General features: G+C 48.5%; 1 protein-coding gene across 1 annotated transcript in view; it reads right to left on the bottom strand.

Annotated features, from left to right (window-relative positions):
• The window catches only part of LOC129697702 (zinc finger protein 585A-like), a 76,060-nt gene that overhangs the window by 57,678 nt on the left and 1,890 nt on the right, over window positions 1-16,492 (bottom strand). Inside the window, exon 2 of the mRNA XM_055636410.1 lies at window positions 12,430-13,771. Coding sequence (XP_055492385.1) covers window positions 12,430-13,659 — 1,230 coding nt within the window. The 5' untranslated portion in view covers window positions 13,660-13,771. The remainder of the gene's footprint in view (window positions 1-12,429; window positions 13,772-16,492) is intronic.

Raw genomic sequence — 16,492 nt, 5'->3', positions numbered from 1 at the left:
TGCAGCTGGACACACTTCCTGCAAACGTAGTCACCAGGGACACCGACCATATCCCTGATCTCCCACATGTTGCAGGCCGAGCAAACCACGGGGCCAATCTCCACTGACATAGCTTACTCCCAAATTAAATCAACTCCCTCACACTATAAAAATCTTTATCCTTTAAACTGTACCTTTACTAATAAATACTGTACCCTTAACTCACAGAACCCTTAACTCACTGAACCCTTAACATGAAAGCAGAAATGCAAACCTGGGGTTGCACCCAATCAGCTGCTTCCTCTGGTCCTCTTCCACCAATCAGAGGCTTCAACCAGACCCCTTCTCTGGAAGTGAGATGGAACGCTGTAGATTTGGGTAACTCCTCCTCGCACTCCAACGGCTCCCCGGGCCTCTGTGAAGGCAAGCCCCGCGCTCGATTTATAACTCACCGCCCAGGTAACTGCTCCTTTCACCAACGGCTCCCCGGGCGTCCCCGAGACCAGGTTGGTTCAGGTGGGCTGAGGGAAGGTGTTCTGCAAAACGATCGCCCAGTCTGCGTTTGGTCTTGCCCGCCGATGTATAAGAGTCCACATTTTGAACGGATACAGTAGATGAGTTTGGAGGAGGTGCAATTGAGGCAGAGGTGCAGGGAGGCAGATACAATCACAATCTTTAAAAGGTGTCTGGACAGGTTCATGTCATAGCAGCAGAATTCCATCGAGTGGGGTCGTCAGCGATGGCAGCCTCGCCAACGGTCTGTCTGGCTTTGCTGCTATTTTGAGTGTGTTTTAAAATGTTTGTGTTAATATTCTCTGGTTACTTTTATGTGGGGGGTGGGGCAGGGGGTTCTTCAATCTCCAACCTTGCTGGAGATGCGATTGTTTTCCGGATCATATCTCCGGTCGCTCTGCGGCCGAACATCATGGAGCCGGCGGCCTTGCTCGAGACTGACGTATGATTATGATTAGGCCATTTGGTCCATCGAGTCTGCTCCACCATTCAATCATGACGGATCTATCTTTCCCTGTCAACCCCATTCTCCAGCATTCTCCCCATATCCCTTGACACTCATACTAATCAGGAACCTGTTAATGTTCACTTTAAAAGGTGCGGCACAGTGGTGCAGCGGTAGAGTTGCTGCATCGCAGCGCCAGAGACCCGGGTTCCATCCTGACTACAGGTGCTGTCTGTACGGGGTTTGTACATTCTCCCCGTGACCTGCGTGGTCCCATTTCATCCCGCATTCCCGGACTCGGTGGGCCGAAGGGCCTGTTTCCGCACAGTATCTGTGGTCTCCATAACTATAGACTTGGCCTCCACAGCCCTCTGTGGCAATGAATTCCAGATTCACCACCCTCCGGCTAAAGAAATTCCTCTTCACCTTCTTTCTAAAGTCATGGGTGGGAAAGGCAGAGAGGGTTTGGGACCAGACGAGGGCATGTGGGACTAGCTTCGATAGGCATGCCTGTGTGTTTCTGTGCTGTGGGACTGACGGGGCTCAACATGGTAGTAGTTTGATGCTTCAGCCTGCAGCAACCCAGGAGAACTGTGTTCCAGATGCTTCATTAGTTTGTTCTGCACAACGATCGGGAGACGATGAAATCTCCCGTTCACACATAGCCACCAGAGCAAACAGTGTACATACTGTAATGACAAACGCAATAATAATAATAATAAATACTTTATTGATCCGCTCAGGGAAATTCAGAAATAAATGCAATATCCAATGCAGAATAGTGCAAGATTGTGTTGCAGAGCCCGGGGTAGCATGGACGCGAGGGGCTGAAGGGCCTGTCCCCGGGCAGGATGACCACCGACACTGTCCGTGTGGAGTTTGCATGCTTCCCCACCCTGTGGTGGACTGGATGTAATTGGGGCAGGGGAGGCAAGCTCAGCCTGCACGTTTTTCTGCCCCTTCCCTCGTCTCATATTTCCCATTCTCCCTTAATTGACATTCGTTATTTCTGCCTTTTCCCTTCGTCACTTCCTTGGTTATCGGTTAGTCTACCTTCTCCTCACCTCTTGACTTGTTTTTTCTACTCTCTTCAATATTCTGCTTCCGCCAACCACCTGACCCCCCCCCCTTGGTCTTGTTGCTTCCTGAGCTTCAGCTGTCAACAACCCACACTGGTGCAGCTACTTCAGTGTCACTGCTGAAAGTGGGGAGTGTGGATCATAACGTTTATGGCCGTCGTCCACAGGTATTAGTGGATGGCAGGTATGGAAACACATTTGCATCGTCTGTCAGTGCTCTCAGGAGGGAATGGAAAAGAGAAAGGGATTACCAGACACACCATACCATATTACAGTCTTTGTAATGTCTATATATCCCATTAAAAATATGTTGCAATGTAGAATGAGAGGACTCTTTGCAGAGACCTTTTAGACATTGTCCCTTTGTGCAATCTAATCAAATCCCATTATATGCAGCATATTCAAGTTTTTATCCATCAAAACCTTTCTCCTTCCTGCTGCTATTGTTACAGAAGTGATGATGTAGCAGACTACTGCGATTAATCAAATATAATTTTGCAGATTGCAGAAGGAAACGTGCATTTTTACAGTACTTTCAATTTTTTCAAAGTTTTTTCTATGTCCTTATGGGCATACAATTGTCTTAGATTTATTTTTCCATCAGCTGAGAATTGTTCTTTGCGTCTCGTGAGTTTTGTCTTTCTCCATTCTGTTTCTGTCAGCTTCAGTGAGATGGCAGGGTGAACGCATGGTGCCCGACAGCACCACATATTGCCTGTAAAACTGAAGGCAGGCAACAATCTAATGGAGCTCATTCTTAAGGATAACTGCACCCCTCTGTAGCTTCATAGTAGTGTGCAACTTTTTTGATTTTATTTAGGGCTTTGCAATAAGCAACAATGTTAATTATTGGAATGTCATCTGTAAAATCAAAGGAGTGTGTGGCATAAACTGGGGTTGCAATGCATTGGAAACCAATGGATCACACGATGGAACTCCTGGTCATCAGTTTGATCCTATTGGAACTGTTAATGGGATCAGTCATTTCCTCATCTTCTCCACTAATTATATCAGCAATGTCTTTACTCCCTCCTATCTTGGTCATTCCATCTTCATAAGTCAGTGCAGCAGATAGGCCCTCTCCTTTCGGCCCATCAAATCTACTCCCCCATTCATTTTTCCCTCTGAACCCCATTCGCCTGCCTTCTACACTTATTAATGAAGAATCTCTGCCTTAAAAATACTCAATGACTTGGCCTCCACAGCCATCTGTGGCAATGAATTCCACAGATTCACCACCCTCTGACTGATGAAATTCCTCATCTCCTTTCTAAACTTACATTAAAATCATTGACTCTGTTCTAAATGCCCCGCAGCCTGTCTGGCTGGAAGCTTCACCTGAAATGTGTAATGACTTCCTGCACTTTTTTTGTTGATAAGGTTGTTTCTGCCTTTAAAAATGACTATACTCAATGACTCCTAGTAAGGGCAGTCGGTTTCTTACATTATTAACAGCAGCTTATGTTCTGGGGTTGCCCCGTCTTTAAAACATGTGCAATGAATTCCACAGATTCACCACCCTCTAACTGATGAAATTCCTCATCTTCTTTCTAAACTTACATTATTTTACTCTGTGTTTGTCCTCTCTGGTCCTAGACTCTCCCACTAGTACTGGAGAGAGTTGGTAGCTTAAACTATCTTGTCCACATTCACTCTATAAAACCAGGCCTTTGCTAAGGGTTTTTAACTATTCTGGCTAATGATTTCAATGAGATCCCCCCCATATCCTTCTTAACTCCAGCGTTAGTATCTGTGGCCATGGTTCAGCTCCAGTGCCGACAAATGTTAGCCCTTATCGCTCCCCGATGGGGATCATTGGGGCCTCTGTGTACAACTTCCTCCTCCATCCTTAGAAAGCATGGCATCTCTTTCCACTGTTACAGATGATACCCAGCATTTGCACGCTCCCTCTTTTCTGTAATATCGCTTCTGTCTTGTCTGATGACATTAAGTCCTGGTGGCCCTAAACTTTCTTGGATTTAATGAAAAGAAGACAGAGGTGAATTTGATCCCAATGGCTGCCGTGAACCTCCATTTGTTGATTTAGGTCCATTTACATGAAGCCAACAGTTGTGAACCTGGGTTTTAGGATGGACAGTGACTTTAAATTAGATCGCCAAATATGCGCGGTGGTTAAGTCCAGCTTCTTTCACCTTGGCGAAGGTGATAGCCCATTCTCGAGCGGCAGCTTTGAGACAGTAATCCATGCCTTTATTAATCTAGGCTGGATTACTGTAAACTCTACTCGTTCTTCACTGGCTCGTCTAGTTGGTTCCTGCTGCTCGCCTTTTAACAGGGACTCGAAAGAGGGAGCACATATCGCCAATTCTGGCCTCCCTAACTGGCTCCCGGTGCACTTTCGAGTTCATTTTAAGATACTGTTTTGTTTTTAAATCTCCCCCGCCTTACCTCTCTGAGCTGCTCCACCCATACGCTCCTGCCCGGTCCCTCAGGTCAGCTGGCACCCAACTCTCAAGTCTCAGGCACCTCTTGCATGTGACCTTCCTCAAGTGCCCAGAACAGAAAAGCATGTTTCAATGAATCCCCCCATATCTTTCTGAACTCCAGCAAGTACCAGCCCAGTGCCGACAAATGTTAACCTAATCATCCACTATAATACTAAAACTTTTCCGATTTTCTTTTGTGTTATTTTTTGTGCTAAGAGTGATGTCAATCTATGTTTTTCCTGTCTTCTTCAAAACGCTAGGCCACAGCATCTTGTCCGCATCCAGGCCTTCCAATTTTCACTCACATTTTTCCCGTCCAGGCAATAATCAAAGTCATTCTCGTGTTGCATTCTCCCTCCTCAGATATTTCTGAACTTAATGTTTCAAACAGTTTATATCCCTGTTTTATACTCTAGTCCTCTCAAAATAAATGCTGCTAACACTGTATTTACCTTCCTTACTATCAATTCAACTTGCGCATTAATATATCCGGCACCAACTCTCTAGTCTCTGCACCTCTTGCATGTGACCTTCAAGTCCCAGAACAGAAAATATCTCTATAATACTAAAACTTTTCCGATTGTTTGTGTTTGTGCTAAGATGTGTCAATCTACTTTTCCTGTCTTCTTCAAAACGCTAGGCCACAGCCTTCCAATTTTCACTCATTTTTCCCGTCGAGGCAATAGAAGTCTTCGTGTTGCATTCCCACCTACATTTCTGAACTTAATAACAGTTTAAAGTTTTAAGAACAGCCCTAAAACTTACCCATTTAAAAAAAAAATGCTGTGGCGTCAGAATGCACTCACCAGGCAGGACGGGACACTCCGGAAGGGAGGGGCACTGCAGCGCTCCCGGTGAATGAGGAGTGGCGGTGGCTTCCGGTGCTCAATGGGAAGGGTGGTGCTGGAGCTGGAGTGAGGGCCGAGCCCGGGGCTTGGGATGGGGCCGTGACCGGGGCCGCCGCTGGAACCGAGGACGAGCCTGGGTCCGGGCAGGGACGAGCCCGGAGGTGAAGTCGGGGGCTGCACTGGAGCCCAGGCGGTGGCCGAGCTGACGGTTGCAGTCTACAGCCTGAGCCGGGCTGAGTACAAGAACCAGGCCGGGTTCCAGGCCCTGGCGCTGCTCTACGACCTGGGTAGGACCTGCGGAGGGAATGGGAGTGAGGGGAGGAGGGAAATGAGGGGGCCTGGAGGGAGATGTCCCCTCCCTATCTACCCTCGCTCCCACCTTCTCTACCCCCTCCCTCTCTCTACCGTCCCTCTCTGACCCTCTTCCTCTCTAACCCCCTCCCTTTCATACTCCCACTCACTCACTACCCGCCCTCCCCCTCCCTGTACTCCCTCTCTACCCCCTTCCCTCCCCTCCTCTCTCTGCCCCTTTCATCTCTATCCCCCCCCATCCTCTCTACCAACCCTCCCTCTCTAGAGATTGAAGACAGAGGGTGAAGAGGAGCGGCTTGTCTTGGGGAATGGGTGAGTGGTGGAAGTTTGCGTTGGGGGAAACGGGTGAGCAGTGGAATCTTGCTTCGGGGGATCGGGTGAGTGGTGGAATCTTGTGTTGGGGGAGCAGACCCAACGGAAGTGTACATTTTTTTTTTATAAAGTGAGTGGAAACGTGTTGAACAGTTACAAACACATGTAATGCTTCTTACTGTCATAATTTCTTATTGATGAGGCTGTGGGACATGCCCAGCAAGCTAGATGATACAAACAGATAAAGAAAAGTATTGAGTTAAAATAATATCGGGCAGAAACGATCAATTCTGATACAACCATAAAGAACGAGTAAGCATAGATTTTCATTTTGAGTTTATTTTCATATTCTCTTTAACGATCGTCTTTAACATACAGTGATGGTTCCGATTTGTCCTTCGTTTTAGTTGGTTATTTGATTATTCTTCATGGTTAGGGATTATTAACCATATAACCTTCATGGTTCTACAAGTCCATGCCGAACGTGTTATTCTTCATGGTTCTTTTGTGGTTAGGGAAATCTTGTTAAATTAATACTTCTAAAAAAATACCAGGGCAGCACTCAACAAAAACATAAGTACTGTGCACAGGGATATGTCATTAACCTATTTGTTAATTCTTGTTTCAAGAAAGGTAAGTCCCTGAAATCAAGCAAAAACAAGATTTTTCCAAAGTGATCAAGTCACAATGTATAAACTCCACTTCTGGATGGAGGATATTAAATGTGACGGATTTAAAACAGAAAAGAAAAGGATAAGGGAAATGGGAACACACAAGTTCACTTCTATTGGAATCTATTTACCCATCCTGCTCAGCGGAAGCTCAGCTGGACAATTAACATATACGTGCTGATTTCCCTCCTGAAGGTTGTGTGATCCTATTCAACTGTTTAGGTCAAAGTCCAAAGATGACATAGGCCATGATCATTCAAATGCAATATTAATTCAAGTCTGAAACCAGAAGCCACTCCAATAATCATGCCAGATAACAACAACGTGATCAAGTATATACAAAGCACTGGAGTAACACTGGAGGGTCAGACACTTCCCACACATTACAGTTCCCACATAACCAATAGTAGTGGGAACTGTAATTGTGTTTTGTCAAAATAAAGTTTAGATGCGCAAGTGCTTGACTCAGTGAATTTTGGCTGAAACTAGACTGGGGGGAAGCTTAGATCGAGCAATTTACACTGGGACCAGTTCGGCACCGCCTGGCCCCGCTGGGACGCATTCTGCCCCTCTGTGACCCACTCCGCTGTGACCCGCCTGGCCCTGCTGTGACCCGTTCAGCCCCGCTGGGACCCGTTTGGTCCCACACGCTCAGCTGTGGCAACCACTGGGATGCGGGAAAAGGAGCGAATGAACGTGTTACTTGAAATTAAACAAATCAACATTCAAATACTGGGTTGTAAGCTGCCCAAGAGAATAAAAGGTGCTGTTCCTCCAATTTGCCTTTGGCCTCACACCGACAGTGGAGCAGGCATGGGGCAAAAAGGTCAGTTTTGGAATGGGAAGGGGAGTTAATTCATTGACCTGCTCCATTATAATACATTTGATATCAACACTACATTTGTAAAGTCCCAGAACATGACTGTTGTTAGACAAAGCTCCCAGGTTTAATATATTTAGATCAACAGTTTGCAGACTTCAATTTGGATTTGTGTCATGATTTTAAAACAAACAATGGAAAATCAGTTTGAAGAGAACCATAATCCAGGTTCCAGAATGTTAATGAGAGCAAGCAGATGGGGAACTGATCTTTTATACTACAAACCTTGCAGCACCATTCGCCTTTAACATTGAGGATTTCAAGTGCCCGATGGTCACTTTGTGCCAAAGCCACTAATTTAGTACAACATTTCAACATTGGATATTTTCCCAATTGGATTTGTCAGATTTACTCCACAGATCAATGTTCCCGATCAGTAAACTATGTGCTTGATAGTGCAGGGAACCAGAGAGAGGTGTTCAAATCCCTCTAAGGCATCTGTGGGATTTAAATTTAACTGACTAAATAAATCTGAAGAAGGGTTTTGATCCAAAATGTCACTTATCTGTATTCCAGAGATGCTGTCTGAACCACTGAGTTGCAACACCGTGCCTATTTTAGTAAACCTGCATCTGCAGTTCCTTCTGTCTCTCTTAATTAACTATAGATATTAATTTATACTAATATATAAAGACGGGGGGTGAGTTTGTGTGGGTGATACCGCAGGCCACCCTCCCACCCCCACCACCGCAACCAGACATTGAGGGGACGGGACCCAACGGGTCCCACTTGGTCCAGTGTACATTAAAAAGGCAGGGCAGGGGCATTCCCTGAGGGATTCGGGGGGTTAGAAGAGGTTTCTTCTGTGTTTGGGCCCTCAGTTGTCGTCTGGGGAGGAAGGTAGAGGCGCTCGGCCCGTCGGGGCTAGGATGCGCGGGAGGTAGGCTAGGCTTGGATTGAGGTTTGGAAGGCTGAGCTTGGAAGGCTGAACTCGCCTCCCGTGCCCCAGGAAGCGTATAAACTCTACACGGATAGCGTCAGTGGTCGCCTAGCCCGGAGACAGGCCCTTTGGCCCCTCTCATCTGTGCTCCCCCATAGTCTCCGCAGAGTCTGTGGAGAGAAAGAGACCGGCCACACTGACCCCGGAGACTAGAGTCTGAAGCATCAGGCGGCAAGGTGACGAGTTTAATGCAGGCACCTCCCCTCCATCCCCTCTCCCCGCCCGTCCCATCCTCGGGAGGGTGGGAGTTTATCTCAGTTACGAGTCCGGGACTTTCATTTTACGATGCGGACACCAAGTACCATCTCCACACCTTCACTGGGAATAAATTCACGGAGAAACTTTATCCTTCCTTCTGGACTGGGGATGTAAATCAGCGGCTGAGAATCTGCTCCGGTTCCACTCCGGATGTGTAAAAGGGTCGGGTCCAGGGACCGACGTCAGGAGCAGGGCTCAGGGGCTGTGGGGCAGAAACCCGGTGGACAACAGGTCGGCGCTGAACGGCTCCCATTTAATCCCCAAATTCCACGTCGTGAAACCCCAGTGAGCGCGGAAATAAAACCAGGGGGAATGTAAATGTGGGAAGAGTGAAATACACAGCAACTGAAATCAGAGCTGTCTGTCGATCCGTTCATTTTAACGCGTTAACCGCGTCCGGCAATGGAACAGAAATTACTTTTGTGAAAATATAAAGATTGAAACAATCTCCCTTCCTGCTGGTTCAGCAGCAACCACGCAGCGGGTCCTGAGCTCCGAGCTCCCCCGGGTCCTAAAGTCAGCCGACTTTGAGTGTCAGGTCCTAGAGTCTGCCGACTCTTTTCCCTTCCCACCCAAACCACCCCCAGCCCTGGTGCTTTCCCTTGCAACCGCAGGAAATGCTACACTTGTCGCTTTGCCTCCCCCTCAACTCCATCCAAGGACATAAGCAGTCTCTCCAGGTGAGGCAGAGGTTCACCTGCACCTTCTCCAACCTCATCTACTGCATCTGCTGTTCCAAGTGTCAACAGCTTTACATCGGTGAGACCAAGCGCCGGCTTGGCGATCGCTTCGCCGAACATCTCAGGTCAGTTCGCAATAACCAACCTGATCTCTCGGTGTCTCAGCACTTCAACTCCCCCTCCCATTCCGAATCAGACCTTTCTGTCCTGGGCCTCCTCCATGGCCAGAGTGAGTCCCATCGCAAATTGGAGGAGCCTGCGGCGACTCCCAGATTCCAGCCGCAAAGGGAGGGGTTATGGGGAGAAAGCACAAGAATTGGGTTAGGAGGGAGAGATAAATCAGCCATGATTGAATGGTAGAGTAGACTTAATGGGCCAAATGGCCCAATTGTGCTCCTCTTCCTTATGGTGCACATTTACACCAGCATCCCAGACAGACTTGATTCACTGCAGTTCGTCTACCACTGTAACTGGTCCATTGCAAACGACATCTAGCTGCCCCAACACTCATTGCTGCAACATCTGTGTCAGGCCACCTCTGTCCGAATCCTACCTGTTGATTCTGGCTTTGCCTTCACCACCATAATCCCATCCAAACTCATTCCCAAACTGCTGCACTTTGAACAATGATAAGAGAGTACAGGAAGGCGACAGAGCTTAGCAACATGGGGTCCAGATTACAATTTCTCCCTCAACGTTAGCAAGCCAAATGAGCTAATTATGACTTCAGGAAATAAAATGGTACACATATCCTGGAATATCCCTCGAATAGCATTAGCTCTCATTTTATTTAGCAGCCTCACGTGTAGCACTTTATCTAAGGCCTGTAGTAGGTTGTGGAGATAGATTAAATCATAACATTCAATAGGAAATGGAAGAAACATTGAAATGAAACATAAATTAATTATAATTTAAATTATTATATATAAACTGTGTATTGCGTTTACGGGCCTGTCAAGCTGCTGCGTGTAACAATGTAAATGTATTATTGGTACAATAAAAGACCTGCAGGTGCTGGTTTCCAAATGGGTTAGGCAGCATCTCTGGAGAACATGGATAGGCAACATTTTGGGTTGTGATCATTCCTCAGACTGATCGTATTGTGGGACAAGGCTTTGACATGTCCCACTTACTTCCAGTTATCAACCCCCCACTACAATCTTAAGGGCCTCACCCCGATAAGTCACCTATCCACAGATGCTGCCTGACCCACTGAGTTACTGCATCACTTTTCTGAAACGTCACCTATCCGTGTTCTCCAGAGATGCTGCCTGATCCACTGAGTTACTCCAGCACTCTGTGAAACGTCACCTATCCATGTTCTCCACAGATATTACCTGACCCACTACTCCAGCACTCTGTTGCCACTCTTGACCCATGACTTAAAAGGTAGCAATTTTCAGGATTTTTATTTTGTGGGACAAGCTGGATTATTGTTACACAGGCATGGTTCTGACTCAACATGCAAATCTCATAATTCTGTGAACAAGCCCTTCGACCCACCGACCAAACGCCGACCATTGATCACCCGTTCATACTAGTTCTATGTTATTCCACTTTGTCATCCACTCCAATTTACAGACCTGGCCAGTTGCAAATCTCCTAATTCTGTGACAACGCCCTTCGACCCCGACCAAACGCCGACCATTGATCCCCGTTCATACTAGTTTCTAATGTTATTCCATTGTCATCCACTCCAATTTACAGAGGCCAGTTACGCTACCATCTTGCGCATTTTTGGGATGTGGAGGAAACCGGAACACCTGGAGGAAACCCACGCAGTCAAAGGGAGAACGTGCAAACTCCACAGACAGCATCAGAGGTCATGATTGAACCAGTAAATAGACAATAGGTACAGGAGTAGGCCATGTAGGAGTATAATGTTACTTTTAATCCCTTCATCTAAATCATTAATGTATTTTGTAAATAGCTGCGGTCCCAGCACCAAGCCTTGCGGTACCCCATTAGACACTGCCTGCCATTCTGAAAGGGACCCGTTAATCCCTACTCTTTGTTTCCTGTGTGCCAACCAATTTTCTATCCATGTCAGTACCCTAACCCCAATACCATGTGCCCTCATTTTGCCCACTAATCTATGTGGGACCTTAACAAATGCTTTCTGAAAGTCCAGGTAATCCATCGGATCACCCTTGTCCATTTTCCAAGTTACATCCTCAAAAAATTCCAGAAGATTAGTCAAGCATGATTTCCCCTTCGTAAATCCATGCTGACTTGGACCGATCCTGTTACTGCTATCCAAATGTGCCGCTATTTCATTTTTATAATTGACTCCAGCATCTTCCCCATCACAGATGTCAGGCTAATTGGGTTAAAATTCCATTTTCTCTCTCACACCTTTCTTAAAAAGATGGATAACATTAATACCTTCCAATCCACAGGGACCGATCCTGAATCTATAGAACATTGGAAAATGATCACTAATGCATCAGGGAGATTGTTTGTGTCTTCGTTAGTGAAGACGGATCCAAAGTATCTGTTCAACTGGTCTGCCATTTCCTCATTCCCCATAATAAATTCACCCTTTTCATGTCTTCAAGGTTTAAATTTTGGTCTTAACTATTTGTTTCCTCTTCACATACCTAAAGAAGCTTTTACTATCCTCCTTTATATTCTTGGCTAGCTTACCTTCGTACCTCATCTTTTCTCCTGGTATTGCCTTTTAGTTATCTTCTGTTGCTCTTTAAAAATTGCCCAATTCTCTGGCTCCTGTATATCTTTACTATGTTATACTTCTCGTTTATTTTTATACTGTCCTTGCCTTCCCTTGTCAGCCACGGTCTCCCCTTAGAATCTTTCTTCCTCTTTGGAATGAACTGATCCTGCACCTTCTGTAGTATTCCCAGAAACAGCTGCCATTGTTGAATTGAGTGAAAACGGGACAAAGGGAATAGAGTTCAAGGAAAATGTAGCTCATTGTTGGATGGATAATGGGTGGTCTCCATCGACTCCACAGTCAAAAGGGCGCAACAGATGATGTACTTCCTGCCGCAGCTGAAAAAATACAATCTGCCACAGGTAATGATGGTCCAGTTTTATACTGCCATCGCAGAGTCTGTCCTCACCTTCTCCATCACAGTCTGTGTATCCACTGGTGCTTCCGCAGCCCCCGTGCGCTCTTGAAACGTTTGCTGCAGTGGGAGCAGCCGCTCGCTGGTGGGGGCCCGCTGGTGCTGCCACAACCCCCAAGAGCTATCATACGCCTCAACGCAGTACGGGCAGTCGTAGGGCTGGCCACTGGTGTGCACGCACTGGTGAGACACCAAGCAGGGGGTTATGGCAAAGTGCTCTCCACACACCTGGCTGGGGACGGGATGGTCGCTGGCGTGCACCCGCTGGTGGGACAGCAGCTTGGTGGGGCGGATGAAGCCCTTGCCGCACTGGGCACAGATGTAGGGGCGCTCACCGGTGTGGATGCGCTGGTGCTCCAGCAGGTTGTTGGAGCGGGTGAAGCCCTTACCGCACTGGGTGCAGGTGTAGGGCCGCTCGCCGGTGTGGGTGAGCTGGTGCTCCAGCAACCTCGTGGAGTGGTTAAAGCCCTTGCCACATTCGCTGCAGGTGTAGGGGCGCTCCCCGGTGTGCAGGCGCCTGTGCAACCTCAGGTCCGTGGACGTCTTGAAGCCTTTGCCGCAGTCGGAGCAGATGATGGGCCGCTCATTGCTGTGCGCCCGCAGGTGGCGTCGTAGCCCCGACAACCAGGCAAAGCTCTTGCCACAGGTGGAGCAGCCATAGGGCTTCTCATCCGTGTGTATCCGCTGGTGGATCTTCAGGTCATACGCCCTCTTGAAGTCCTTGCCGCAGTCGGAGCAGCAGAAGGGCCTGGGGTCACCGGTGTGGGTGCGCCGATGCTCCAGCAGGTTTTTGGAGCGGGTGTAGCTCTTGCCGCAGTCGCTGCAGGTGTAGGGGCGCTCTCCGGTGTGCAGGCGCCTGTGCACCTTCAGGTCCGGCAACGACTTGAAGCTCTTGCTGCAGGTGCAACAGCTGAAGGGCTTCTCGTCCGTGTGCACCCGTTGGTGGTACATCAGGTCATATGCTGTCTTGAAGCCCTTGCCGCAGGTGGAACAGCCGAAGGGCTTCTCACCGGAATGCACTCGGTAGTGCCGTAGTAGGGTCTGGTAGCGGGGGAATTTCTTGCCGCACTCTGAACATTCGAAGGGGCGTTCTCCCGTGTGCACTCGCCGATGGGTCTCCAGCCGGCTCAGGTGCTGCCAGGCCTTGCCACACACATTGCACACATAACGCTTCTCCTTGCTGTGCCCCGTCACGTGGTCCTCCATCAAAGCTCAGCCCGCACACCGAGCAGATGGGAGGGGATTCACCGGCACCCTGGCTGCCCTCAATGGCTACTCACGTCCCCGTCTCTCCGTCCACAGCAACGGCTCCTAAACCCTACAGTAGGGAAACACAGAGTAGCAATGTTACAAAATTTTGAGATTTAAAAAATCAAGTCTGCAATTTATCCCATCAGATAAAGCATAACAATAAGTTTAATTTGACACCTAATTCACTTTCATATCTCAAGTAGTAAAATAGTTATGGCCATTTTCATACTCGGAAATTAGCATCTTGTTCCCTATTGATTTTCTATGGACATAACAAAAAAGCTGTGATCGTGGACAGTCAAAAGCCCATAACCTTCTTAAAAATTAAGAGAACTGAATGAAATTTTCAGTTATCATAGATTGAAGCATTCTGAAACAAATATAAAATAATCTTACTTGGATGACCTGAAATTAAAGCATATAATTAGTTAGTTACCCAATTGTAGCTAATTTCAAACTTCAATTACTAGATCTAAACATCTATCCATTTCTTAATAAATGATTAACATTTTTAAATAGCCCAAGTGTCCAAATAATATTCACAAATAATTCACAATAAAACATGATTTTTAAATCTCATTTACATCAATTTATAGGCCAAATGGAAGGAATTTAGTGTTCAATTGCAGTAAATTAAAGTCAATTTAAATCGGCTTTCTAGTGGGATCCTGTGAACGCGCTGGTTTAGAACGTTCACATTGCAGTGGATTTGTGCCCTCAAATGCCCAGAAAAATACTGCGGGATATAAAGAGCCCAAAATGAACTACTCGCTATAGAAAACTTTATATACAGGGTTATAGACAAGCCCCATTTAATGTAAAAATAAGGTACATACCTTTAATTGTTTGCTTTATAAAACCCTGGGGCTGCGAGAGGTTGCGAGTTTTGAGAGTGGTTTTTAAACTACTATAACTATTTTACAAGGCCATAAAAACTAATAATACCTTTTGCGACGGGGTCTTTCAGCGATTTTCCGTTAATGATTTACTAGGCTGAACATTTTCGATTGCAACAGCCTAGTAAAAATCGCGTTTTAAACCCGCCCCCTCTAAACAGCGCCAAAATCACACACACGGGGTAGGGCAGATGCTCAGCCACGATTCAGGTAGGTTTTGTAACATACCTACACAGAGGGTCAACAAGCTGGCAAACAGGATATTACTAATGAGTGAACATTACTAGTGCTTGAAGGCGGCGAGAGGAAGGGGGGGGTGGTAGGGGAGGAGAGTGGGGTAGTGGGGTGGGGGTAAGGGTAAGGGAGCATGGTGCATCCGGGCACCTCGAAAGGCACACAGGTGGGTGTAGAATGGTGTTAGTTTGCGCGGACGCTGGTCGGCATGGACCCGGTGGGCCGAAAGGCCTGTTTTCACGTTCTAATCTAGAGATAAATGTTGCAGTTTTATAGGACTTTGGTTGGACCACATATCAGTTGCATTACCGGTCGCCCCATAACAGGATGGATGTGGGGGATTTGGAAAGGTTTACTAGAACTGCCAGATCTGGCTTAAAAAAATAGACAAAGTGCTGGACTAACTCAACTGGTCTGGTGGCAACAAGTCTCCTGCAGCACCAGAAGATTAAACACCCTCAACCACTGCTACACGACCATCAATAACGCCTATCACTCTATCCCTCACTCTCACTTTGGAAAATCTGACCATTCAGCGGTGCTGCTTCTTCCTGCATACAGGCAGCAACTGAAGAGCGCACCCCCAGAGGTGAGGACTGGTCTGGGGGAGGCAGAGGAACAACTACAGGACTGCTTGGAGTCTGTAGACAGGGCAATGTTCAAGGACATGGCAACGGACCTGAATGAATGTGCCACAGTGGTTACAAAGGGAAAGGGGGGGGGGGGGGGGAGAGAAAGGGGGGGGGAAGAGAAAGGGGGGGGGGAGGGGAAAGGGGGGGGAGGGGAAAGGGGGGGAGGGGAAAGGGGGGGGAGGGGAAAGGGGGGGAGGGGGAAAGGGGGGGGGAGAGGGGAAAGGGGGGGGGAGGGGGGGAAAGGGGGGGGGAGGGAGGGAAAAGGGGGGGGAGGGAGGGAAAGGGGGGGAGGGGAAGGAAAGGGGGGGGGGGGGGGAGGGAAAAGGGGGGGGGGAGGGAGGGAAAGGGGGGGGAGGGAGGAAGGAAAAGGGGGGGAGGGGGGGGGAAAGGGGGGGGGGGGGAAGGGGGGGGGGGGGGAGGGAAAAGGGGGGGAGGGAGGGAAAAGGGGGGGAGGGAGGGAAAGGGGGGAGGGAGGGAAAGGGGGGGGGAGGGAGGGAAAGGGGGGGGAGGGAGGGAAAAGGGGGGGGAGGGAGGGAAAGGGGGGGAGGGAGGGAAAGGGGGGGGAGGGAGGGAAAAGGGGGGGAGGGAGGGAAAAGGGGGGGAGGGAGGGGAAAAGGGGGGGGAGGGAGGGAAAAGGGGGGGAGGGCAGGAGGGGGGAGGGGGGGGGGGGGGAGGGAAAAGGGGGGGGGAGGGGAAAAGGGGGGGAGGGGGGAAAATGGGGGGGGGAGGGGAAAGGGGGGGGGGGAGGGGAAAGGGGGGGGAGGGAGGGAAAAGGGGAGGGAGGGAAAGGGGGGGGGGAGGGGGGAAAAGGGGGGAGGGGAGGTGGGAAGGGGAGGGAAAAGGGGGGGGAGGGGGGAAAAAGGGGGGGGGGAAAGGGGGGGAGGGAGGGAAAGGGGGGGAGGGAAAGGGAGGGGAGAGGGGGGAGGTGGATGGGGCGAAAAAGGCAGAGAATTCTAGATTCAGAACACTTTCCTCGTCTCCGTTCTAAATGGCTTACCCCTTATTCTTAAACTGCGGCCCCCGATT

This window comes from Leucoraja erinacea, chromosome 5 (assembly GCF_028641065.1).
Source record: "Leucoraja erinacea ecotype New England chromosome 5, Leri_hhj_1, whole genome shotgun sequence".
In the NCBI taxonomy this organism is placed as follows: Eukaryota; Metazoa; Chordata; class Chondrichthyes; order Rajiformes; family Rajidae; genus Leucoraja; species Leucoraja erinaceus.
Note: the sequence above shows the minus strand (reverse complement) of the source record. Positions and strands in the feature narration are given on the sequence as shown.